Raw genomic sequence first — 27,700 nt, forward strand, 5'->3', positions numbered from 1 at the left:
AAATAATGCCGGTACCTCGAACAGCCAAACCGAGTCACAATTATGGATATTACGGTCTTGTGGAGGAAATGAAGTCCCAAGTAAAAAAATTAACGCAAACTTATATTTAAATGCAAAACTTGCAGATTGTTACAACTCATGGTGCTGATTGTTTGGCGATAGGCGTGTGTCTTGGTATTTTCTTGCAGATGAGATTTTAGAGCATCCTTGCACCACCATTCACGACACGGTGTGCACGTGCCCAGAGGGACTACAAAGAGCAAGCCAGTCCCTGCTTTGTGAGGAAATCAAAGGTCAGACACAAGTTGCATTGTATACATCGCGTGTTTGTGTTTATATTTAGGTTGCATATTGGGAGCGGTAGTGCGGTGGTTTGCCCACTGTGATTTGAACCCGGAGATCTTGAGTTCACTTCCCAGCCACAGCTAAAATCAGTGGCGATTATCTGAACCAGTTCTGTGCCTACGCTACGTCGACTCAGCCTTAACTGAGTACCGGGTACAATGTGTAAACATTAGTAATGGGGGGCGTGGGTGGTGCTGGCTTCACCACCCGCTCAAGTGCCGTGTTGGCCTTCAAAGGTGCTCACTGCCAGGACTTGCTCCAACAGTCTGGATAGCCTGCTGGGAGAAGCTTCAGATGTGTCATCTTGTTTACGCCTGTGAGCTTCTATGTGAAGCTGCCGTGTGACAGAAACATCAACAAATCTTGCGCCAGAGGCATCGAGAGAACCGCATCATTGGTGTCCTCTAGATCAGCGGTCGGGAACCTATGGCTCGCGAGCCATATATGGCTCTTCCAGTGACGGCATATGGCCTCCAGATAATTTTGAGTTGAAAAAATAATAAAAAGTAATAAAAAATCAGTTTGGAACTGATTTTAAAATACTTGTGATATTGCTTAATAAAAACTGTGTCATTTTAAAGTAAACAGAAATTAGTTTTGAAGATAAATTTCACGGGTCACGCCTGCACGAAGCTCAACCTCACCACGTATGAACCAGACTACAAGGCCATCAGCAAAACCATGCAGCACCAGAAGTCGCATTAAAAGTAAGACATATTTAATTTAATATACGTTAAAAATACTATACGGCTCTCAATGAAATATATTTCGAAATATTTGGCTTTTATGGCTCTCCCAGTCAAAAAGGTTCCCGACCCCTGCTCTAGATGCACGCGGCAGTGCGCGAACATCTGTGTTGTGCCGTTGTGCATGTTGAGTCTGTTACGTTAACGCACTAAAAAAACATGGTAAATCGTTCGTTCTCACAGTCGATTCATTGACACCTTTCAACGGATGCAGCACTCTCACGGCACTGCTCGTCAGCACGGAGAGGAGAATTTTTGCTGCGTCAAACCGCAAAAACGTAATTTGAAAGAGCATGTTTGCTGCGGGCCTGAGCCCGTGTTGAAAATGAAATGTTCCCAGGGCCAGCCTCTCCTTTTTGTAATTATACTTCATGTGTGTGTGTGTGTGTACATAAACAGCGGGCTTGTTTGTGTTGTAGGCTCAAGGGGTTGGATTGTGGCTCTCGTCATCGTCATGATCGCTACTCTGTGTGGATTTGCCGGCCTCGTATATTGGATAAAGAGATCTAAAATGCGTCCACATGCAGGTGAGCCGTCCTCTCGTGTCGAGGATTGCAATGCACCCATTGGTCTCCCGTGTTAATGATTTGACATAAACCTTCATTCATCCGAGTCTCCCAACGTTCTGTGATATTAAGAAGCTTCAAGTTAAAGTGCCTTCCCACTCGAATGAGTATGGAACGATTGTTCTTGCAATAAAATCTCTCGATGATGGAATAATTAGGGTGAGGGAGAGCGTTTCCGGTTCTAGGGGGTGTCCTGTATGCTGTAAATAATTAATTAATGTATGCATTACTACATTTAAATCTGACTTTATTACCACTCACCCATCCGATTGGCATGGTTGGCAAAAGAAGTTGAAGAGACATCCACACCACGATTTCAAATAATGAACCAGATATTTACATTGAGAATGTGATAATGAACACTCATGGACAGCTTGGTCCCAGCCACTGTCACCGATGTCGAGGCGACACGGCTGAGGCTCGCTGGATGTGGAAGGATGAACAGATTCGCAGACGCTGCACAGACGCTGCACAGACGCTGCGCAGGGCGTTTTATTTATTTGTTCGGGAAACAATTCTGACGAGCGAGCGAGCTAGCAGAGCCTGTGGATGATCGCGGGCACTAAATTCCACACAGCAGAGAGGTAACCTACACAGCTTCAGAATTGCCAGCGCAGAAACGCACGGCAATTGTACAATCTTGCAACGGATGGGGACAGCAGCTAATTTGTGCTTGAAGGCTTAACAGTTTACAAGTTTGTGTGAATGTTACACTGGAATACAGCGAGTCCTCATTTAACGCGCTAGTAGTAGTGGATGCGTTCCTGAAGAGGTTCCGCATGAAGTGAAAAACGCGTTCCTGATGAAGTGTGGCGAGATACGATGTACTACTACGCACACCACGCAGTGACATGGAGGGAATAGTAACTGAGGCTATGCCTCTAATGCGTTAGTGGATCACTCCGCTGACCGCATCACTGCACCACTCAGCAAGGCAGCTCAATGAAGTAGTTCGTCATCAACACTGCTCAGACACTGCGTTATAACGGTTCCTGTTCCGTGTTATAATGGTGCATGGTCCGTGTTTATTACGGCGTGCGTTCTGGGTTGCGTGATAATAATTTCCTCATAGAAGAACCGCGTAGGAGCGGAAGCGCGTCGCTGTGTGAACCCGGCGCGCTGAGCGAGGGCACTGCCGTATGATGAGCGTTGTATTTTACTACAATTTCATGATTTTTCTTTGGACAATCCCCAAGCAGGGGCCACCGATGTGGAGCTGCAACCGCTACAAGAGGAGAACCACCCCGAGCCACCCACAGAGGAACCACAGGTGACACTCCGACAGCACCGCCAGACTAAGTCACTCTCTGGCAACGGTAGTTTGAGCAGTGAACCCAATGTCAAGGACTCATTCTCCTACAGCGACGCTGTTTCAGCTGCAGAGTATCCGATCAAAGTGTAAACTCATCAACGTGTTAGGAATAATCAAAGTAAAAAATATAAAACTGTTTTCCTGATTGATAAAAAAACCCCATACCTCGACCCTCCTCACTCAACTGCACTGGCTCCCTGTCGACTACCGCTGCCTGTTCCAATTCCTCACCGTGGTCTACAAATCCCTTCATGGACTTTCCTCACCATATCTTGCCACGCTTGTAACTTTCTCTGTGTCGCCTTTTCGCCTTCATCATTCTCAATCTTTGCGTCTCTCCTTGCTCCTCATTCTCCTTGTGTTCAATCCATGCAAGTTCCATTGCAGAGTCCACGTCATAACAGTGGCCGTGTCGCAGGTGGAGGTTGTCGTTGTGAGAAACGCCGTGGAGATGATCCAAGAGAAGATGGCCTCGAGTGGAGGTGCCGTGTGGACGTGGCTGAGTGACCGCCGCTCAGAGCTGCTGGAATGTGGAGGCGGTGGGGTCGGGCCCCACCTCTTGCTCGACCTCTTCCTGCGGGAGCTCATCGACGAGGCCGAGTACTGGAAGGCACGCGGCCTCCCTGATGCGTCGCGACGGGCACACTACGTCATCGCCCTCGTGGTAGACAGAGGAGAGGAGGCCTGCGGGAAGTTCAGGGACATTTACGAGGACTTCAGTAGCAGGAAGAGAACATTTCTAGACATGCAGAGTCAGGCTGGTAATTACACAAATGACTCGTACATTGCAACATTACCTGTATTACTGTAACGTGATATTATAAATAATGTAAAAGTACAAATGTTTATGTTTCACTGGGCCTTGTTCTGCGATCCACCTCAGTACCTCTTGCGACCCACCAATACTTCACGACCCATAGTTTTGGAACCACTCAGTAACAGCGCTGATATTATTATTGTTACAGACATCTGCTCACCAACATTCGACCCGAACACAGCAAACGAGATGCTCCTCCTGTCCACGGACCTCAAGACGGTGACGAGAGCAACTCATGCTCATCCGTACCCAAAGCACGGGGATAGGTTTGTGAGTCACCCCCAGGTGCTGTGCTCGGATAAATTTCTCTCCAGCCTCCACTACTGGGAGCTGCACGTGGGCTGTGCAGAGCAATACATGGTAGGTGTCGTTGGTGGGAAGGATTTTTTCAAAACCCAAGAGAGTGTAAAAGATCTGGGACACAGCGCTGCGTCCTGGTGCGTGTGGAGACGCGACGCTGAGCTCGTGGCTGCTCACGATGGAGAAGTCACCGTGCTGAACCCGCCAGTGCCTCCCCAGCGAATCGGGCTTCACCTGGACTGTGACAATCTGAAGCTCATGTTTGTTTGTGCCGAGACCATGACGCCTCTGCACACTTTTACACTGAAGTGGGTACGCCGTTTAGAATTAACATACAAGCTTCCTTTTTATCCTGCCATGTGGCTGCACAGCGGATCGATCACCATAGGTACGGTCATTTTTCTAAACGCTAACGTCTTCGTGTGTACAATAACGCAACACAGCCATTCACACCATTGTGGAGAATATCAATGGTGACATAAATGAGCAGAGACATCACGCATCCTTCACGTGTCTGTCCCTCTACATAAATAATGAAGTGCTTAGTAATCTTGACTTAAAGCTTTCGTGACTGCAGGAATTAATATTCTGTGGGTCTTTCGGTAAAAGTCACGTCGATAGGCTCAAAGAAAATAACATCTCAACACAAGCGGTCGCCTGTAGACGGCCGCTTGCGTTGCGATCGAAACGTCGTAGTTTTGTTTATTTGAACCTATCTACGTGACTTTACCGAAAGACCCCGTGAATATGCTTTGTAATCATCCCATGAGCGACAACGCCTTCCGGTATTGCATCATTTCAGCAGCAATGATTCCACACAAACTCCGGACTGGTTTCGACATGCAGTGTCTCATCAGCAGTCTGGCTCGCTAGAACCAGTGCTGGTGAACTACCAGATATTTATAGACGATGACCCTTTCTGATGAGTAAGTGGTGCATTCCCAGAAGTGATGCGCTCCTAGATACCAGTGCAGGATGCATATTGTCTGCTTGTTTATCTTGCTATGTACACAACGGTAACTGCTATTGGGCTTTCCCGCTCTCTGTCAGGTGCAGCATCACAGTTCTGTTCAACATCACCATGAATAGAGAGATTCAGAGCTTGATGCCATCGTGGGATTCTGCAGATTTCATAACCACCAGATGGAAAATGTGGTAGGACCAAGCTCAGTTCCAATCATGTTTAGGTTTTTCTCCATAATTTTATGGTAATAAAAAAGATGCAAAATCAAAGAGTTAGTATTGCACTTTGTGTATGTATATACTTTCACAAAGCCATTATCCAGAAGCAGACTTAAATCTGGTTATTTGATCAAACAGAATATTTTAGAAAGTTCAGGCTGCCCAATGTTTACGCTCTTCTTATATTTTCAGTCCAAGGGGAAGTCCATTACAGACGGAAATCAATTATTTAAAACATTTACGTGTACATTAAACATCAGCAATGCTTCAAAATAGACACCACTACACCTAAATGTACCCTCATGGTTATCTTTCTGAATAACTGATGGATAATTCTGGTAATTTCCCAGTGAAAGATGACTGTCGGTCAGAAGCTATTTAAACGAAACGTGTTAAAATATTCCCAGTGAAATAAATGCCACAATCTTAATCCATAGCGTCATTATAATTCTAACATTTTCTGAACTGTAGGGTTAGGCTCGTCACACATATACGATTAGAAACATGAAAATAAGAATATGTTTTACTCTTTCTAGCAATAAAAAATATTAAGATGTTCAAACACCAACTAAAAACCTTTTTCAAGGAATCAAGTCTGCATTAAACACACAGACCTGTGGTGAACATGCAGACAAACATGATTTAATAATATGTGGCATTGTCTTTGAAACTGATTGACCTACACCAGCGACAGCCTTCTACATGGCCTCGTCTCACCAGTGTCAGACCAGAGAACGCTATAAGGTGTCAAGTATCATTGCCAAAAGGTGAACGATTAGAAAGTTGAAGGTTTTGCATCAGAGATTCATCACTTCCTCGTCATCCACTCTCATGGATCATGAATGACCACAAACACGCTCAGGCAGAGGTTAAGGCACCAATTCTCATCCACGCGTTTTGTTCTCTCACTCCGCAGCCCAACCCCTCACTCGTGAGAAAAGTCCAAAACCTCTATCTGGATCTAAGGCAGAGCGCTATCAGATGGCACCGCTGCTGTCTAGGAGACCCTATCTCTTCCTGCATGAGATGTTGATGCAGGGCCACATCAAGGAGCACGTCTACTGGACGGCGTACACGCACAAAAAAGACCCCTACAAGTGCCAAGATTTCATAGAGAGTGAAGTTAAAAACGAACATAAGGCTGAGGAGCTCAATATGATGGTGAAAGCCTTTAAAGAGAATGAAACGGGCTTTCTCTCCATGCTACAATCGTCAGGTATGTGAATAAGTATCCACCAAATCTCACAACGGCCTGACATGCATTAGTGAGTTTACTATTATTTAAAACATCGCTCGGGTACAGCTGGGCAGGTGTTGATGTGTCAAAGGAATCGGGAGCAGACTGAGGGAGATATGGGGCTGTGATGACGTCCCCTTCATCTGTGGCAAAGCCGTCACTCAGGCTCGATGGGATGATGGGTGTCTTAATGATAGTCGCGTTCCCATCACCGTGTAAACATGGCCACAAATCAAACTGGGCCCTCCGTAATGAGGGGCCAGCTCCAGTGTGAGCAGAAAGCTGCGACTGCCATCATTTCATGGAAGGAAGATACATCCAAAGATGTGGTTTGTTGGTAAACAATTATGCTGGCAATGTGGCGTCTTTAAGCAACACTTAAATTCAGCCCCGGATGTCAAAACCAAAATAAACGTCTCGGTTGTTTCAATGAAGTTGGAATTATCGTTTTGTTGTCGTCACAGAAAGGTGCTCTCCCACCGTGAACCCCAATTCCGTGAACTCCGACCTCCGCCTCTCCGTCGACCTCAGGACAGTGACTCTGTCCTCCGAGCGCCACTCTTACCCCCACCACCCCGAGCGCTTTGAGAACTCTGCTCAGGCGCTGTGCCGCGAGGGCTTCTCCAGCGGCGCGCACTACTGGGAGGTGGACGTGGGCGGCGCGGAGCAGTTCAGAGTGGGCGTCGCGTGCGCCACTCTGCCGCGCGGAGGGAGCGCGGAGGCGCAGCTCCTGGGCGCGGGCGCGGACTCCTGGTGCCTGTGGAGACGCGAGGGCGGCTACGCGGCGAGCCACTGCGGCTGCCACACCGCACTGGCGGCCGTGCGCCCTCCTCCCAGGAAGATCGGCGTTCACCTGTGTTGGGAAAAGGGGCTCCTCTCGTTCTACTGCGCCGACACCAGGAGGCGGCTGCACTCATTCAATGCCACCGCCTTCCCAAGCCATCTCTACCCCGCCCTGTGCGTGCACAAGGGGGCGGTCACCATACTTCGCCTGAGTCTACGGGTTGAGGAGGATGAAGGAGTGACTGGTGAGGTGGGGAAGAGTAATGATGAGGAGAGAGCAGAAGAGAATGGTCGTCAAAGTAAGGCTGGAGTAGCGAGTGATGTGGGAGAGGGTGGAGGAGTGAAGAGTGAGGTGGGGGATAGTGGGGCAGGGAAGAGCGAGGGGTGGGAGAGCGCGAGAGTGAACCCTGACCCCGAGGCGCAGGATGGAGGAGCAGTGGTAAATGCTGCAGGGGAGAGCGGCGATGCGACAAAGGAAGATGTGGAGACTTTTACAGACAACGTGAAAAGTAAAGTTATAAAGAAGAACCTTGTTGGAAAATTATTGAGTAAGGCAGGAATAAAGAGTGATGAGCATAGCACTAAGGCAATGAAGAGTGATGTTGGAGAGGATGGGAGAGTGAAGGAGAGTGAAGGAGAGAAGAGCGATGTGAGTAGGAGCGGAGTCGTAGAGATCGAAGTGGAGGGTGGAGGAGCAGTAGAAAGCACTGATAGGGAGAGTGGCGATGCGAAGAAGGGAGCGGCGGCGACTTTAAAAGACAACGTGAAAAGTAAAGATAAGAAGAACCTTGTTGGGAAAGTTTTAAGCAAGGCAGGAATAAAGAGCTATGTGCGTAGTGGTGAGGCAGTGGAGGCTGAGGTGGCGCAGGGTGCGAGAGTGAAGGAACGTGGAGGACAGAAGAGCGGAGGAGAGAAGAGTACCGTGGTGAAGAGTGAAGAAGGGAAAGTCGACGGGTGCAAGAGTGAAGGAGAGACGAGCGATGTGAGTAAGAGTGGAGTTGTAAAGAACGAGGTGGGGGCTGGAGGAGCATTAGAATTCACCGCTGGGGAGAGTGGGGACACGGTGAAGGGAGCTGAGGGTTCTGTAAAGCACATCATGAAGGAATAACGCAGAACTTTGGGAAAGTTTTGAGTAAAGCAGCAATAAAAAGCGGTGTGCGAAGCAGTGAGGGAGTGGAAAGTGAGGTGGGGCAGGATGAGAGAGTAAAGGAGAGTGTTGTGAAGGAGAGTGAAGCATCATCGACCGAGTTGAGGGTGGATGAATGGGGGTAAATGGTGCTAGGGAAGTGAAGGAAACTGCGAGGAGTGGAGGGAATAATTAAGAGAATGAATGGAGAGTGCAGACAATTATGGGGGCAGTTTATTGGTACTTGACAGGAGCTTCGAGTGAGGTGGGAGAGGTTGAAGTAAAGGAGAGCGATGCTGGGAATGGTGCAGGAGAGAAGAAGAGTGGGGAGGAGGTGGTGGAGGAGGGGAGAGGGAAGAGCGTGGGAGTGGAGGGACACAAAACGCCGACTGTGCAGGCGTTGAGAATTCAGATGAAGACTTCGCCCCGTGATGAATCCAGATTCTCAAGTGCAGAGAATTGATGGCTCCACGCAGCGTAGCACCACGTTATCTTTGTTTTTTGACGTAACTCATCGTATTCATAATAAAGGGTTTTGTGTTACATCGCGTGAATATAAATGTGTCGTTAACCCACCACCACCTGACAGCAAATTCGTAAGGTTTGTTACATCAACAAAACGTGCCAATCAGCTATTATAAGAATTGGTTTTCCCCTTTTTTCTGCCAACAAAATTAAAAAATTTATACTAAGAATCATGTCTCCATTAACCACAATGCTTGTGGTCAAGTACCCCCCCCCCACCCCCCACGTGGTCTTTCTGTCCCCCTCCACAGAAACCATGGACGCGTTGTGTCGGAGGTTGTGCGAATACCACAATTTAGAAACATTTTTAAAAGTCACAGCAACGCTAGCAAATTTCCTGATGTGGGGTTTTAGTGGTATAGGCGGTAGAGCAGTGACGATTCGGGTTCATAGTACGGAGATGATTTTCACGTCGATGATTATCAAGTTAATTTTCACTGTGTGTCTCGGCCTCGCTGTGCACTGCGTTGCACCGCTAGCTGAGTAGTTAACCTCGCGTCCAATAAACCCTCAGAGCCAGGATGAACGTCCGACTCCAAACGTCATTTATTGAATTTAACGAGGTAAAACTGGTAAGAAAACAGCACAGATACGGCATCTGTTAGTACCCAGAAACACCAATACAATGAATGAACACAGCATCTTAACATTGTCTTCGATAACATGTTTCTAAACAATAGATCCTGGATGGACCAGGCACCTACATTACCACTGAATAGCTATACAAGAGCATAAGCTGCTGTGTTACATAAAGGGAAATCGTGTATTCATCACACTGCACCCCAAATGTACAGTATTATACATAACACTAAATTGTGGATGAGATAATTCGTCATCCTTGCTCTCGGGATCGCAATATAATTAGTTGGGTACAAGTTTGAATCGACTTATTGGCCTCTGTGTCACCACACAGCAAAAGGGAATTTCGAGAACACACGGAGAAGATCTTGGAGAGGGCACTAGACGAGATGTCAAGATGCTTCCTAAATAATTTTCTCAAACCCCACAAGAGTAAAAACAAATCTTTGCCTTCCAGCTTAAAAACTGGAATGCAGAGCGACACCTGAATGTCACCTGGGGAGGCCAGAGCCTGGAACACCAGAGTCACCCAGTGTACCTCGGGGTAACACTGGATCGTATACTCAGATACAAAAAGTACACTTTAAATACCAAAGCCAAGGTCAACACACGAAACAACATTATGCGAAAGCTCCCAAAATCAAAGTGGGGAGCACATCCACCCACTCTACTCACTCCTGCCTTAGCACTTTGTATCTCTGTGGCTGAATATGCATGCTCTACCGAGGTACTCTCAACCCACAGTCAATATGTCGACACCGCCGTAAACGACATGTACAGAGTCATAGCAGGGTGCCTGAGAGCCACCCCTGTTCCCTGCCTATTTGCACTTTCTGGCATAGCAGCCCCGAACATCAGGAGGAGGGTGTCGGGTGACCACGACCGGCAAGTCCTAGAGGGGGACGTCCATCATGGCCATCAGCCAGCCCACCGTCGTCTGTCATCGAGAAACTGCTTCTTGTGCTCCACTGTACCAGTGACCACATCGCCGCAATCTGCAAGAACTTCCCTCTGGTGTAAATAATGGGACAACATCGAGTGACAAAACTGCTGAATGGAGCCGGCGAGGAATCATCCTCAGTGAGGAGCTCGCATCTGGCTCCAATTGCAAATGACACACATGGCGGAGCCTACACAGACTGAGAGTGGGTTTCGGCAAGTTGCAACCCTCTCATGAAATCACGGCGCTTCTGTGCAACCGAGCAATGTGCTTGTCAGGAGAAGCAAACCATGGATCATCTCCTGAGGTGCCCTGCAGCACCACAATGCATTCCTCAAGATTTGGATATTTGCCGACACCAGAAGTGGTGGCCTGTGCAGAATATTGGCCAAAGACTAACAAGGCTGGACATGAGACACGAAGAAGAGATCCAAACCACTTCATTTTGAAGAATATTGGTCGCGAAAGCCCACTGCTGTTTTAATATCTGGGGCGGGGCACACAGTTCCAAACTCGTTGTGCTAATAGCATTCAACTTAACGCAGTCCCGTTAATAGACGATTCAGCACTCAGTCAATCACTCGACTCACTCCCTCACCAGCAGTCAGTCACCTCCGTATTACTCTTCTATCGCTATCACTTTGGTTACTGTTCCCATGAACTACGCTCACTGGCCCCTTCCACTCGGTCTTCCACACTGCCTGTGTCGTCCACACCGTGTCCAGCCACCACACAACACTTCTCTGTCTGCTTCTTTCACTGGCATTGCTCAACGTCTAAGTTCCCCATTCAGTTTGTCTCTCTTCCAATGTCCGTACAACCTTGCTAACTTCAATAAATAAATACATTAACTCTGACCTTTTACATGATCGTGAGTGTTGTAATGACCTCTACCAAATCTTCACTTAAAGCTTTCGTGACTCCAATAATTCATATTCTTTGGGTCTTTCGGTAAAGTCACGTCGATATGTTTAAATAAAATCTACGTGACTTTACCGAAAGACCCAAAGAATGACCTTTACCAGTTGCGTTTTTATTGGACTCAAAGTTCATAAAGCCGAGCCGCACCCTCCTCGTCCTCAGTAAGGGTCAGAAACCCGACGTGAGCGTCAAGGGGAGTCCATCGCCTCTCGCTCGCATCCACACATCCGTGTGGACAACTCCTGGGCCATGTCTCCATTCCGCCTGCTCACCACGCTCCTAACCTACACACTCATGCTGGTAAGTTACGTGTGTGTGTGTGTCTGTGTGTGTGTGTCTGTGTGTATCTGTGTATGTGTGTGTGTGTATCTGTGTATGTGTCTGTGTGTGTGTCTGTGTTTGCATTGTGACTCAGCCTCAGAGAGACAAAGGTGGACCGTGGTCGTGCTGGCCACCAAACCCCTCGGGTTGATCTTCATAGGCGCTGCTACTCGCTAACAGCAAAGGGTTAGAGAAGCTGCACTGTGGATCTGTACTGGGGATCTTTGTCTTCACACGTAGCGAGAAGCCAACAGGAGGTGCATGCAGAGCTGGGTCCTTGTCATAAAACCGTGGACTTCCTCCACTGGAGGGGGGAGTTAACGTGGACACCGTTGGGCTGCGTAGTCCAGGGACCAATTCGAGAGTCGTGAACTGAATCAGAATCAGAATATTCATAGTGGATGAATCCCATGACCTACGAAGCTATTTTCACAGATGCCGAGTAGCGGAGTGAGGGGGTAGCCACCGCTCACGGCGTCACGCGTTAGACGGCTCCCATGCTGAACAAACTGGGATCCGAGTGTAAAAACGTGAAAGGGCCAAATGGAAAAAGTAATCTTGAGAAGACGAGAGGTGTGAGCCCATCACGTCATCTTCAAACTCTTTGCATGGTATTCACAATGCACCTTGTGTAGTCTACATCTGGCACAACATTAATTACTCACAAGTGTTGTGTCCGCAGGGCTGCAACTGGGCCGGATTAGTACGCAATTATGGAGCTCACCGTCGAGACTGCGTTTTCAAAACGGCTGTCCACAGCCTCTGCATGGTCGCTGTGACCTTGGGTCCCTCAATCTGGGTAACAATTCCAATACCTGTCTGTCTGTGCTAGGTATTGTAGATGCTCGATGGTCTCTCCTAGCCAGGCGATCAATTGCACATTTGTGCTTGCTGCTCGAGTGACGATAAGGGGACGGTGGCGGTGTGGTGTTCACAGGGGTGATTGCGATTGTTCACCTGTGGAGGGTTCATTGGGTAATGAAACGGGGGGGGGGGGCACGGGTTGGTAATAAAGGAGTGAGTGGAAGAAACTGGGAGGGGTTATCAATAGGGAGGGGTGGCGCTGCCAGGATGTGGAGGGGTTTTGGAATTGGAGGAAAGAGGGTGAGCAGCGGTTGTGAAGTAGCAGGGAGTTAACTCGTAGACTAAAGAGAATCGAGCTGCCTCGATGAATCTTTGTGTTGTTAAAGGATAGTTCGGGTCAAGCGTTCACACACTCCCCTCACTTCGGGAGTCAGCCGGTTGTCTTTGTTTTATGAGTGGTGGCTAGCACTCGTAAATAAGTAACATGAATTATGGAATTGTATGATAATTGGTTCTTTACCCTTCTATCTGGCAACAAAACTGACACCTTGCCAGATAGAAGGGTAAAGAACCAATTATCATATTTTTACTGGCAAATGAGGTCCCCATAGTATGGAATTGTATTTACGTGGTTATTAGACTGACATTCAGTGTTGGATGGGCGCACATAATGTCCATAATTTTGATGATAAGTGAGTAAACATGGTACACGTGTGAGTGTAGGTGAGTTAACGTGGTGTGTGTATGTGCAGATGGCCCCCCTCTCTGCAGAGGGCAATCAAGATGGCTGCCCCCCAGGAAGGTACAGAACAGAGACCAACGTCTGCTGCCCGCTGTGCCCCCCAGGTGACGAAGCCACGTGGATTCTTTGTCCGATCGAAAGTCGAAATTAGGATACAGAATAAACGCCTGCGATACAGCGGTGCGCGTGGGTTCGATCCCGACCCTGACGCCTGCTGTATATTTGGAGTTTGCGTCTCTCTCCCCGTGGTCACGTGGATGTTTTCCCCGGGTCCTCCGGTTTTTCCCTCCACATTTAAAACCAACGTCACGAGTTTTATATAATTTGGCAGCTGCTATCAATTTCCACATGATAAGCTTCGGAATTGATGTACTCATGCCGTTTGAATACATATACTTTGTCTGTTTTACGTATTTATTGTTGTGATTTTTTTTTTTACCTTCCCTATACTTTGCACGACTAGAATTTTTAGGATTGTTTGTTGGTTTAACTTTCTGACCCACCCCATCTGGACATCTTTGAAAAAGCGGTTTTCAGCTCATCGGCTTTCTCCAGCATAAGTTTAGATTCTGGTATGATCTATTGAGCTATCATTTGTGGCCAAGTTGCTTCTGAAAAAAAGCAATATAGATCAGTGAGCTTTAGCTGGTAAAGTAAAAAGAGAAAATTCAGTTTATTTTAAATTAACGTAGTTAGCTACAAAGTGGATGATGTGAAATCGTACACATTGAACTAATTTATTGCGTATAATTCACGTTAATTGGCGATTAAACGCTTTGCTGAGGCTCAAGTTTCGACTTCTCAGGTGGTAGCAAACAATCAAATATTTGCTCTGAGCCCTCCGATAGAAGCTAATTCAAAACCCCTCACCTGCCTCTCCACTTTGCTTCCACGGTGAGAGGCATTGACTTCGGTCCTCTTATTAGCAACTGAGATAAACAACAACAACATAATAATAACCTTTGTTTCACCCAACAGGGACAGCGAAGGTTGAAGACTGTGTATTTGAGGAACATTTCCCATTCTGCCTTTCGTGTAGCGACGGATCAACATTCACAGACTCGGAAAATAACCTTACCAGCTGCCAAGAATGCAGAATCTGCGACGAGCAAAGTATTTGTCGTATTCTTATTCAACTCTCACACCCGTGACGCTGTGTTCCCAACAGTGGTGGTGTTAGTACATCGTGCGATCACGTGTTCTATTGAGGCCCATCTCTTAAATGCCCTTCGTTAAGCAATGACAATTGTACGCTGTGTTCGCGCGACTTTCTTTGCCAGGGGAGCTTGTTCAGCATAAATGCATCGCCACTGGCGACACGGTGTGCGAGTGCGTGGAAGGAATGTACAGACCAAGCCAGTCCGAACCCTGTGAGGTTCTTAAAGGTGAGACCAGTGCCGGATTTAGGCAAGATAATGATTAACTTGGTTTCTGCAGCGCTATTCGCACAGGGCCTCAAAGAGCTTTGTGTGCAGGTATGTGCCTTTAACTTCTTTGCACCATACGCAAGCCAACCATGATAATTGGAGATGCGGGGAAAGGACAACAAACTAAACACAACAGCAGCAAGCAGTTCTATAGTCATGAGCTCCATGTGAATCTTGTCAAGTTATGGAGAAAGCCTGCAGTAAAAACTGTTGAGAATTAGCAGATGTACGGTTTATCGCAGTGGAATATAAAACTTAAGCAGATTGGTGGTCAGCTATTTAGGAGCCAACTCATTGAAGCTAAGTAAGCTACAGCGTAGGGCATCACATTATCAAGTGGGGCCTCTAAATTCCCCAAAATAATAATAATACATTTACAGTTTTACATAATCGGTTGAAATTAAGGAGGTAGGGGGAAAATTGCTGTCGAGAGCGGTTATTTTCATTCCGATATGACAAAAAATATGCAGGCATTACTCAATAATAGAAATTTTTTGGGTTAGATCGCGTAAATATATAAATGTGTCATTTAACCCGCCACCACCCGACACAACCAACTAGTAAGGGTTGTCACGTAAACAGAATGTGCCAATTCGTCACTAGTACAACACACCGGTGTGTTGGAGAGCCAAACCACATTTACAAACTGAGTATGACGTGTCGCCAGTAATTATAACTATCTTCATCAGGCGACAGCCAAATTTGTGGAGAAGTTCACCTGTTTCGTTCCTTATATAGAGGCGTAGATGTGGTGACCAAACTTCTAAGCTCTTGAGTCAACGTACATTATGCATGTGCATTATGCGGGACCATTGATCTTGTCCTTCCTACGTGATAAACAGGAATTACTCGATATACGAACCCTAAGCTTGACATAGCTTAGGGCCCTCAGCAAGTCCAAATCTGGCCCTGGGTAAGACACAAGTTTTGTTGTACATGGTGTGGTTAAATTACAACGTAGATTTTCGTAGCCAATACGTTCATCGTTATTTGTTTGTGTTCGGCCACGTGGCTAGTTTTATGCCAAAATTAAACTAAAACGAAGGATTTTTTAAAGCTATTTTTATTTTAGACACGTAAGACCCACTGAGCTATACATGCCGGTTTGTAATTACTGGCGAAACGTCGTACTCGAATTGTAAATGTTGTGGGTTCACTCTCCAACACACAGCCAGTGTGCTGTACTAGTAAAGAATTGGCACCACGTTCTGTCTACGTGCCAACCCTTACTAATTGGGCTGTGTCGGGTGGTGGCAGGTTTAACGGCACATTTATATTTACGCAATCCCACCCAGAAAAAACGCTTATTGATGATATTGGTCGCGAAAGCCTCCTACGTGTTATACATCTGTAATGAGTTGACTTCCGAGAAGTGAGGGTTTCTTATTTATTTCTCGATACTTTAAGGACAGGTTCACGGAATAACACGAGCGCTGAGTGAGTTTTAGCTTAGTCACCCATACAGCCACATTGGCAACACACAACTACATAGCTGACTGACTATATAGTGACGATGACCGTGAAGACTGCATAGCCGGCTAGCTATGCAGTGACGATGACGACGAAGAGATGCAGTGATGACAGCGACCACAGCCCCCATGACAGCCTCGAACCCCCGTTTGCCTCTCCCTTATATCCCTCCAGCGTGGCGAAGCCCCGTTCCTGGCCACGCCTCTCTAATGGAACTCTCTCGCTGGTTTCAGGAGCTTCCAGACCGATCCCTTCCTTGACCCTTGGCCCAGTTACACCCCCCTTGTGGTTGCTTATATGTGTGTCGTTTTATAACGCACCTATACCCGTAGTTAGCCCCCATGGCCAGCAAATGGCACCCTGTCACTACACATCCATCAATATCAGCCTGTGTGGACGGAGCTTGGAGCAGATGCATTTCAGCAGAATCAGAATCTTTATTTAGACTACAGGAGGAGGAGGAATCCGTAGAGCTATGAAGCTCTTTTTCACAGATGTCCAGGAGGGGCAGGGGGGTCAGCAAGTTACGACAACAACAACAACAAACAACAACACGAACATCGAGAGGAGGGCAACATAGAGAAAAGTGGGAGGCAGTGAAAGGACGGTCAGAAAAATAAGAAGAGCCCTGGGCAGCTGAACTAGAGAAAGTTACCATGGTGGGAAGAGCGGGTGGTGAAACTTGCAGTCACCCCATTCATTTGAACACATTCCGTTTTGAGTTTTTCTACTGGCCTAGCTCAAATCCACCGGCGTTGTCTTCAACACTGAGTAGAACATCTTGTTGTTTTGCGAGTGTAAATATTGCATATATATATAACATTATATTACGTGTGTGTTTTGTGTTGTAGGCTCATTGAATTGGATTTGGGTTGTCGTCGTATTCATTATTTTTGCTGCTTTGGGTGGAGTTGCTGTTTTCGTATATTGGTTTAAGAAAGTGAAAACATCTCAACGTGTGGGTGAGTTCCATTGTCATCCTGGCATCGTGTTCACTCTGTTGTCAAACAGTGTCTATAACCTGCTTTGACAAGTGGATAAAAAACATGGACACACTTGACGTTAAAATAAATTTTCGACCGAAAAATACCAACACCACAACCTGATCTCACCCTAACACTCACTGCTGTTGATTCATTTTCAATTGGTAATGAATATATTCACATGAAGTAATCACACGTTTCATAAGTACAAATTGACCACACACTGAATACGGAGTGATCAATAACACAGGGCTACTGGGTCACACGCTGCTCCTCAATGCCACCAGTCTGGTTGTGTTCCTCGCTATTCGAGGGATGATTTCTCAAACCGGACGTTCCCTGCCCTCAGGACTTGCCCTGTGTAACCACAATGCCCGTGTTTGTGTGTCATGATGAAGGTTCCCAAGTCAATGCCACCGACTCTGAGAGGCAACCGCTGAGTAGCGACGATCGCTCCGAGCCAACCCAATCGGAACCACAGGTGACAACTCCTACCACACCACCTCCACCACCATCACCACCGCACTCCAGGCACACGATCGGCTACTAACGCTGCCTGTTCCAACTCCTCACCCTGGTCTACACATTCTTTCATGGTCTTGCCTCACCATATCTTGCCACGCTTGTAACTTTCTCTGTGTCGCCTTTTCGCCCTCATCAGTCTGAATCTTTGCCGTCTCTCCTTGCTCCTCATTCTCCTTGTGCTCAATCCATGCAAGTTCCATTGCAGAGTCCACGTCCTAACAGTGGCCGTGTCGCAGGTGGAGGTTGTCGTTGTGAGAGACGCCGTGGAGATGATCCAAGAGAAGATGGCCTCGAGTGGAGGTGCCGTGTGGACGTGGCTGAGTGATCGCCGCTCAGAGTCAGGCTGGTAAGTACATAAATGACTCGTACATTGCAACATTACCTTTATCACTATAACGTAATATGTTTAATTCGATGTGTAGGTCATGCTGTGGTGTTTGAGAGTGGTAGCCACGCTGGTCAGGGCAGCTTGGTAGATTGCATCATTCAAACGGTCAAGAAGAGCAAGTGGGCTGGGACAGAACGTGCCGTTAGAAGGGATGAGAGGCGATGGTCAAATATAGCGGTGGAGGATGCCCGCTGAGGAGACGGGGCAATTAAACGAGTTTGGTGCAGGTGGTCGGTGGATTATTAGATCTCAGGTTTGTGAGAGATGGAAACGACTTGAACGCCTTCTTGTGGCAGTCGTTTGATCTCAGTTGTTGATGTTGATGATGACATCAATAACGACATCAACACCACTCAGTATCCTCCACAGCAACCGTGTTTGTGCCTCGTTATGTTAATTGGGTTATGTTCCACGCGTCCGTCCCCCAAGCTGCGCATTTTCTTCTCATCCCCACAACTACCCCACGTGCCCCACTGCCATGATTCGACCGTTCAACCAACACAGCAGGAGCAGCGGTGGTGCCCCTGGCAGCATCATCAACGCCAAATGATCTCATTCATCCGATAACTCCGTTAATTATTTTTATAGTTACAGAAATCTGCTCACCAACATACGACCCTAACACAGCAAATGGGTTCCTACTGCTGTCCACGGACCTCAAGACGGTAACGAAAGCAGCTGAACAAATGTACCCATATCACGTGGAGAGGTTTGAGGCCGTCCCCCAAGTGCTGTGCTCAGAGGGATTCTCCTCCGGGCGCCACTACTGGGAGCTGCACGTGGGCTGTGCAGAGCAATACATGGTCGGTGTCGCTTGTGGGAAGAATGCGATGGAGAGAGAAGAATGTATTGCTGGGCTGGACGGGGTTAGAATGTCCTGGTGCGTGTGGAGACGCGAGGCTGAGCTCGTGGCTGCTCACGATGGAGAAGTCACCATGCTGAACCCGCCAGTGCCTCCCCAGCGAATCGGGATTCACCTGGACTGTGGCAATCTGAAGCTCACGTTTGTTTGTGCTGAGACCATGACGCCTCTGCACGATTTTAATTTGCATGAGTGGGAACGCTCCGTTACGCTTCATCCTGCAATGTTGCTGCTCAGTGGATCGATTACCATTGGTGAGATCAGCCATTCATATAATTAACATACATCACCTAGTTATTGGCAGTAGGCTTCACCTGATATCAGCTTAAACATCACTCTTGCAATAGCAATACTCAGGTTGTCGTCGCTAGTAGTACGATTCATACTCTTTGGTTTTTTCGGTAAAGTCAAGTAGGTGAAAATAAAATAAAAAATGAAAACTAAATAGAATCACGACATCAGGTGGGAAAGCACAGTATACTGCTGAGGTAGGCTGTTCTAAAAGGGTTTAAATGGGTGTAGCTCAAGGGTTATAAAGAAGTGACCGGGGTTAGTGATGTTAATGTGAGAAATTAGCATGTAACTGTGAGATTGAAGAGCAGCCTCTTGCTAATCCCTTACATTTACATAGCCACTTCCGTGCCCTCGTTTAGCCAAACTAAACGCTACGCATGTTTAGAGATTCTCCAGCTGAAGATGGCTGGTAGTAATATAATCAATTATAATATTTACATCACAAAAACTGATTACAAATATGGAGAATTGTGTAAGCTTCAAAACACGTCAGATTTTGCATTTTGTAGCTTCATCTATTTTTTACGATCCACTCGTGTGGATCGTTAAAACTCGCACTCAGAGACAGTGTTCTAGATACTGAAACGCAGCAATGCCTTGAGATATTAAGCAGCTCTGCCTAACAATTGCCTGTGGCTGAGGATTTTGCATTTGCTCGGACTCCCTAACGTCTCTCATTCGCGTGTTTTTGTTCACCCCTCTCTTAGCCCAACCCCTCAGTGGTGATGTCAACAAATCTGTTCTCCAGAAGGTCGATGAGGACAAGGCCGGTTTGACGCCTGTGCGGATTGATATGGTGGCCCTGCTGCGCAGGAGACCCTATCTCTTCCTGCATGAGATGTTGATGCAGGGCCACATCGAAGCGAACATATACTGGAAGGCGTACATGGAGAAAACCCCCAGAAAGTGTGAAAAGTTCATCCGCGAGGAAGTTGAAAGTGTAAAGAAGGACGGGGAGCTCGAGGAAGTGATGGTAGTCACTAGAAGTAATGAAAGAGACTTCCTCGCCATGTTGCAATTGTCAGGTAAGAGACAAACCACTTAAATACCAGCACACCTCATGCTTGCACGCTTCAGTTTATAGTCATCACAAGCGTTATTGTTGTAAGATAATTTGTCAACGTCAGTGTACAAGATGGACATTGGGAAGCTTGTCAGGAGAGTGAGACGTCAAAGTGGGCATGAAGTGTCAATCATCTGTGGCTCTGACAAAGGTTCGCTCTGTCACTGCTGTTGCTATAAACGATGCCGTTTACGACCAAAATGCTGCTATATTCCAGATATTTTATGTATTCATCCACAATCAGCAACGATTTATCTGGTAAAATAAAGATCTCATTGTTTTACATTTTAAGCATGCACCTCCGATAAGCACTCTTGGCTACGTACGGCGAGGAAGAAGTTCAACACGCATGCAAACATATCACTATTCTTGATTTGTTTTCAGAAAGGTGCTCTCCCACCGTGAACCCCAATTCCGTGTACTCCGACCTCCGCCTCTCCGTCGACCTCAGGACGGTGACTCTGTCCTCCGAGCGCCACTCTTACCCCCACCACCCCGAGCGCTTTGAGAACTCCGCTCAGGCGCTGTGCCGCGAGGGCTTCTCCAGCGGCGCGCACTACTGGGAGGTGGACGTGGGCGGCGCGGAGCAGTTCAGAGTGGGCGTCGCGTGCGCCACTCTGCCGCGCGGAGGGAGCGCGGAGGCGCAGCTCCTGGGCGCGGGCGCGGACTCCTGGTGCCTGTGGAGACGCGAGGGCGGCTACGCGGCGAGCCACCGCGGCCGCCACACCGCACTGGCGGCCGTGCGCCCTCCTCCCAGGAAGATCGGCGTACACCTGCGTTGGGAAGAGGGGCTCCTCTCGTTCTACTGCGCCGACACCAGGAGGCGGCTGCACTCATTCAACGCCACCGCCTTTCCAAGCCCTCTCTACCCCGCCCTGTGCGTGCACAAGGGGACGGTCACCATACTTCGCCTGAGTCTACGGTTTGAGGAGGGTGAAGGACCGACCGGTGAGGTGGGGAAGAGGAATGATGAGGAGAGAGCAGAAGAGAATGGTCGTCAAAGTAAGGCTGGAGTAGCGAGTGATGTGGCAGAGGGTGGAGGAGAGAAGAGTGAGGTGGGGGATAGTGGGGCAGGGAAGAGCGAGGGGTGGGAGAGTGCGAGAGTGAACCCTGACCCCGAGGCGCAGGATGGAGGAGCAGTGGTAAATGCTGCAGGGAAGAGCGGCGATGCGACAAAGGAAGATGTGGAGACTTTTACAGACAACGTGAAAAGTAAAGATAACGCAGAAACTTGTTGGGAAATGTTGAGTAAGGCAGGAATAAAGAGCGTTGTGCGTAGCGGTGAGGCAGTGGAGAGTGAGTTGGGGCAGGATGGGAAAGTGCAGGAGAGTGATGTGTAGGAGAGTGAAGCATAGCAGACTGAGGTTGCGTTGGAGGAATGGGGGGAAATGGTGCTGGGGAAGTGAAGGAAATTGGGAGGCGTGGTGGGGATGACGTAGAGAATGAAGGGAGAGTGCAGACAATTATGGGGGCAGTTTATTGGTACTTGACAGGCGCTTCGAGTGAGGTGGGAGAGATTGCTTGTGTTGCGATCGAGACGTCGTGATTTGTTTTGTTTTATTTCTACCTACGTGACTTTACCGAAAGAACCAAAGAGTATGGATTCCTGCAGTCACGAAAGCTTCAAATCAAGATTGAGGTGGGAGAGGTTGAAGTAAAGGAGAGCGATGCCGAGAATGGTGCATGAGAGAAGAAGAGTGGGGAGGAGAAGGAGGGGAGAGGGAAGAGCGTGAGAGTGGAGGGACACAAAACGCCGACTGTGCAGGTGTTGAGATTTCAGATGAATCCAGATTCTCAAGTGCAGAGAATTGATGGCTACTCGCAGCATAGCACCAAATTATATTTGGTTTTTTATGTAACTCATCTTATTCAGCCAATCAGTAAAGTAAACAACATTCCTTGAGCACATGGGTTTGATGGCGAATAAACACAACATTTACGACGTTTCACTGGTGATCACAACCAGCTGCATCAGGAGATTTGCCCGAATTGTGAATAAGTCTTCCTGCTTACGATCTTCACTGTGAGCCTATCGGCCCACGTGTTACAGTTAAGCGACTCATCTCCTCCAAACTCCGAGAACGAATCTGTTGGTGCAGCTGTAATGAGTCCGAGATTCTGAGCATGATGTATGATGTTGCACCACCTGGTGGAGTTCACTGATATTGAAGGGACATCGGAAGCTGCGATGCAACATCAGAATGCAAGAATGAACTGCTCAATGATATAATAATAGGTGTTTACCCTTTTATCTGGCACAAAACTGACACCTTTTTACAAGGGATCATGTTTGCATTAACCACAATACCTGCGGTCAAAATGCAAACAAAAAACAGCACTCTGATAATGTATGTGCACTTTCCTTGAAATTGATTGGCCCACACCAGAGACAGCTTTTTTTTTACAGCCAGATGCGCCTTTTGGCGTTCTACAGTTCAGCGAGACTGAATCCGTAATTGCGGTGCTGCGTTGCGTTTCAACGGCGTGTTGGCATTGATCCGCCAATGTCACAGGGCATGGTGGCACAAGAGACGGTGGTGTTTTTGTGCCACCATTAGCGACTAATCTGGATGACCTCAAAAACAGAATCACGGCAGCGGTGACTTCAGTAGAAGAGACACTTTGAGAGGCGTTTGGGACGAATTCAACTATCGTCTCGATGTTGTCCGTACAGCAGGTGGAGGGGCACATAGAGCATTTACTAAATGGTTAGTAAAACTTGATAGCTCATTAAACCGTTTGTAACTTTTTGTGTAATTGTAACATGTTGCCATCGTGAAATATACTGCTTTGAAATTGGGTCCATCTTTTAAAAACACCCTGTATTTATCAGAATGCGTGTCTGCAAGTCATCTGAGCTATTTTTTTTACTCCACCACGAGTAGCCTAAGCGCTGTGGAAATTATTCAGAAGTTGCGGTGGTGGGGAAATGTTTATACATCCGTGGGGACCTCTGATTAGCACGGTTTACTACGTACGGTGGGCAAGAAGTTGCATACTCCGTTAATATATTTACGGCAGACAGGGCGAAGGGCTTTTCTTTGTTTATCATTCAACATCCTGATGCTGGCAAAATGTTCTCAACAGACAGCGTTCGTGTCGGGGTGGTCGACAGGAGCCCAGCCAGCAGCCAGCCAGGTACAGGGCAGCTTAGAAGGCACTGCGCATGCGCGGGCGCCCCGCCGCGAGCGCAGTGGCGCGCGCTTTCGCGGGTTTGTCAGGGGTGGGGGCTGCGGGGGGTGGGGGCTGCGGGGGGTGGATGGAGGTGGGGGCTCGGCAGGGGGTGAGGAGCGAGGGAGGATTGTGGGCGGGGCTGGGGGGGAGGCGGGAATGGAGGCCCCGGGCGCGCGCGCGGCCCCACGCGGTCGCCACGGCAACAAAGGACGCGCGGTGGGGGAGGGGCTGGGGGGGGGGTCGCGCGCGCGGCCCGAGACGCGGCACGCGCCGCGGTGTCACGTGACGCGGAGGTGCGGGGAGCGGTGGCGCAGCGGTGAGCGCAGCGCGTGTCCGGGCCCCGCTCCGACCTCTGAGTTGGACTCCAGGCCGCGGGTTGCGGCACAGTGGCTGGGAGTCTCATCAGGCGGGGGTCTTGGGTCTCCCCTAGGTCGACTCAGCCTCAAGCGCTGGGGAGACAAAGGCGGCCGGGCGTGGTGCTGGCCCCCCACCCCCTCGTGTGCCACAGCCCCCGTGGTTCATTGGCGCTGCTCTTCGCTACCAGCGGCACTTGCCCCGACGGCCTGTGGCGGGCTACGCGGGGGATCTTTGTGTGCGAGCGAGTGTTACCTGCGCCGCCTGCGTCGTGTTGTGGTTGTTGTAAAGTAAAAGCACTCGGACACATTCCTGTGGGCTCGGGTTGCCGACTCTGACTGAAGCGACTCCGGACTAATTTTCACGAATAATTTATTAATATTCTGAAGAGAAAGAAAAACCCTCCAAAGTTGCGAAGCTTCACGCGTTCACGGGGAGCCGATGGCGACTCCGGCAGAGACCCTCATGGCCGAACCGGGAGGGTTGGCAACCCCCCAACAGTCCCACCTCTTCCTCCACCTCTTCCACCTCCTCCACCACCTCCACCTCTTCCTCCATCACCTCCACCACCTCCTCCACCTCCTCCTTCGTCTTGCCCCCGTCCACCTCCTCCACCACCTCCACCTCTTCCTCCTCCCTCTTCCTCCTCCCAACTCTTCCTCCACCACCTCCTCCACCTCCATCACCTCCTCCCACCTCTTCCTCCACCTCCTCCCACCTCCTCATTCACATCTTTCCCTCTCCACCTCCCTTCGCTACGACGCTCCGAGGCTCTCTCGAGGTGGCGCGATCCCCTCTGAGCTGCACGAACCGCGCCCCACGCAGCCGCTGATGTGAAGGGACAATCGCTCCCCCCCCCCCCCCCACAGCAGCCACACAGACACAGAGAGAGAGGGACGCCAAGATCGCCATATACAGGGCGAGGAAGGTGGCCGTGGAGGGGAAACGTCCGGCCAGCAGGCTGGGCATCTTCCGCGCTCTGGTCGGAGCCAGGGGGTGTGGGCCGGAGTCCCGCCGTGCGGCGCGGCTGGTGACCCACGCCGTGGCGGCCTTCAAGGAGCGGTGGGCGCTGGAGGAGGCCGAGTGTTCGGTGGCAGATGACGGGGAGCTCTGCATGCAGATTAGAGCTGCCGTTAGAGGCCGTAGGACTGCGAGAAGGGCTGGGTGCAGATGCAGCACTTGTCGTAGTAAAAAATTCATTACATAGAAAACATAGGAGGAACATAGACATAGAGCAGGGAGAGAGAGGGTAGAGAGAGGGGGTAGAGGGGGGTAGAGAGAGGGAAGGGGTAAGAAGGAGGAGAACAGAGCGTGGAATATGTTGTGAAATCTTCTTGGTTCTTTCGGTAAAGTCACGTAGAAGGGAAGTAAGAACCAAGAAGATGAATCCCTGCAGTCACGAAAGCTTTAAATCGAAATGTTGTGAAATATTTCATTTAGGGGGGGGGGGGGCACGTAAAGCAAATCATTGAAAAAAGAAAAACGAAACGATGAACGAAGCAAAGTTCCGACTACACCGAGCATTTTCTTGTTTCCTCTGCATCGTAAAGAAAAAAAGGGAGTCGAGCAGCCATCGCTGAGCCCCGTGAACGGAGCGGAGGACGCGACGCGAGTCGCGGTGACTGCCGCGGGGGGCGCCTCCTCCTCTCACCCCTCTGTGCTGTCCAAACGGAGGACTCCCTACTCTCTGGTTCTTTGGGTAAAGTCACGCAGGTCGAATATATAGTATAATCCAGAAGTTCCACTGCTGGATTATTATTTTTTCCCGCCTGAGGACGACCGCTTGTGTTGCGATCGAAACGTCGTGATGTATTATTCTTTGTTTTATTATTTGTCTACCTACGTGACTTTACCGAAAGAACCACAGAGTATGGATTCCTGCAGTCACGAAAGCTTCAAATCAAGATGGGAGAACTCCGTTTAAGACGCATCCGCAGCAGTAGCAGGAGGAGGCGGCTTTCGCGACCAATGTCATCCACAATTTCTAAATGTTGTGTCGTTAAACCCGCCACCACCCGACACAGCCAGCCAACCAATACGGTTTAGTGTCACGTAAATAGAACGTGGCAATTCGTTACTAGTACAGCACTAGTTTACAGTGTAGTGTATAGTATAGTGTAGTGTATCGTGTAGTGTATAGTATAGTGTAGTTTACAGTGTAGTGTATAGTGTAGTGTAGAGTGTAGTGTAGTGTATACTATAGTGTATAGTGAAGTGTATAGTGTATAATGTAGTGTATAGTGTAGTGTATAGTAGTGTATAGTAGTGTATAGTGTAGTGTATAGTGCAGTGTATAGTGGAGTGTATAGTGCAGTGTATAGTGCAGTGTAGTGTATAGTATAGTAGTGTATAGTGTAGTAGTGTATAGTGTAGTAGTGTATAGTTAATAGTAGCGTGTAGTGTAGTGTATATATAGTATACTATTACAGCACACCGGTGTGTTGGAGAGCAAATCCACAACATTTACAATCTGAGTACGACGTTTCGCCAGTAATTACAACCAGCATCATCAGGCGGGACAGCCAATGGCTAACCCAAATAAACAATAAATCATAGATCAATTGGAGAACTGTTCAGCACGCAGCAGCCAGATGGGATCCGACTCAGTCGCTGGGCACAGCCCTTCATCAATCCACTGCTGGATGGAGGCACCCGCGCGCGCCTGTTGGTACTGAGGTGGAGGGAGGAGTGGGGGGTGTCTGACCGTACGCTGGCCAGTGTCGCCGTGCGTGCTTTGCTGAACGACGTCTTGAGCTGAGCCGTTTCTGGCTTCTGTTCCCAACCGTCCCGAATTTACCCGGCAATCTCTACCGGAATTTAGCCGGGATCTGTGCTTTATGACTTAAACGGATAGCCATAGAATCGTGTAAGCAAATAAATAAATAACGCCTTGTTCAAACACCACCTTCTCGACTTGCGAAAGCGACGATAATGTATCTCGATGGGCGCTCACCTGGTCAAATAAAGGCGATCCGCTACCCCCCCCCCCCCCACCAATGGGTCAAATAAATAAATAATCGCGCATTCCTCCGCTCCGCGGAGCTTTGAGGCTTTTGTCGCTTTAGGGCCGCAGCGCCGCTTGATCAAACAGGAAGTGACGTCACAGGCCGTTTGCCTCCATTGTGTGGAGGCCACGTGGCCGCGTGTTGTTATTGTCGTCGAAGGGGCGCGCTGTGTAAACATCGCTCCGTGGCGCTTTGTGTGGGGGCGCTAAGCAAACAGGAACAGCCGCTCGTTCCTTCTCAATGCAGCGCCGGCCCATCTCTGTGTACTTAACCGAGCGGCTGCTGAATGCGTTGATTCCAATGGCGCCTGGCTTAATAGGCAGCTAAGCAGTCTCGCCGCGTGCCCATTCTCTTCCTCTCCGCGTGTGCACGTGTGTGTGTGCGCGTGCACGTGTGTGTGTGCGCGTGCACGTGTGCGCGTGCACGCGCGTGCACGTGCGTGCACGTGTGTGCACGTGTGTGTGCGCGTGTGTCTGTGTGCACGTGTGTGTGTGCACGTGTGTGTGTCTGTGTGCACGTGTGTGTGTGTGCACGTGTGTGTGTCTGTGTGCACGTGTGTGTGTGTGCACGTGCACGTGTGGGGAGCGGTAGTGTAGCAGTTAGCGCTGCGCTGTGCTACGAACCCGGCGACCCGAGTTCGATTCCCGCTCACGGCTATCAACACCAGTGACGATTAACTGAACCGGTCCTGGGCCTCCCCTAGGTCGACTCAGCTTCAAACGAGTACCTGGTGCGGTGTGTAGTAAACATCGCCACTGGGGAGACAAAGGCGGCCGGGCATGGTGCTGGCCACCCACCCCCTTTCCGGCCTTCGTAGGTGCTCGTTAACAGCACTTGCCACAACAGTCTGTTAAGGCTACACAGGGGATCTTTATCTTTGGTAGTGTTGGTGGTGGTGGTGGTGGTAGT

General features: G+C 48.9%; 2 protein-coding genes across 4 annotated transcripts in view; one reads left to right on the forward strand and one right to left on the reverse strand.

The window, feature by feature from the left end:
* The window catches only part of LOC133359661 (uncharacterized), a 29,233-nt gene extending 6,283 nt beyond the window's left edge, over positions 1-22,950 (forward strand). The window contains exons 4-10 of one of the 3 annotated variants that reach the window (XM_061578146.1): positions 189-293; positions 1,511-1,618; positions 2,854-2,927; positions 3,388-3,730; positions 18,634-19,155; positions 19,903-20,220; positions 20,643-22,950. In XM_061578146.1, the coding sequence (XP_061434130.1) occupies positions 189-293; positions 1,511-1,618; positions 2,854-2,927; positions 3,388-3,730; positions 18,634-19,155; positions 19,903-20,220; positions 20,643-21,598 (2,426 nt within the window). In that variant the 3' untranslated portion in view covers positions 21,599-22,950. Of the gene's footprint in view, positions 1-188; positions 294-1,510; positions 1,619-2,853; positions 2,928-3,387; positions 3,731-3,934; positions 4,475-6,184; positions 6,485-6,969; positions 9,391-18,633; positions 19,156-19,902; positions 20,221-20,642 lie in introns of those variants that run through there. The other 2 variants (XM_061578144.1, XM_061578145.1) reach the window with 2 other exon arrangements.
* Positions 1-27,700, reverse strand: part of LOC133359677 (zinc finger protein 271-like) — a 185,557-nt gene that overhangs the window by 109,536 nt on the left and 48,321 nt on the right. The window lies entirely within an intron of this gene.

The sequence above is a fragment of the Lethenteron reissneri genome, chromosome 65 (assembly GCF_015708825.2).
Source record: "Lethenteron reissneri isolate LAM-NWPU_2019-01 chromosome 65, ASM1570882v1, whole genome shotgun sequence".
Taxonomy (NCBI): Eukaryota; Metazoa; Chordata; class Hyperoartia; order Petromyzontiformes; family Petromyzontidae; genus Lethenteron; species Lethenteron reissneri.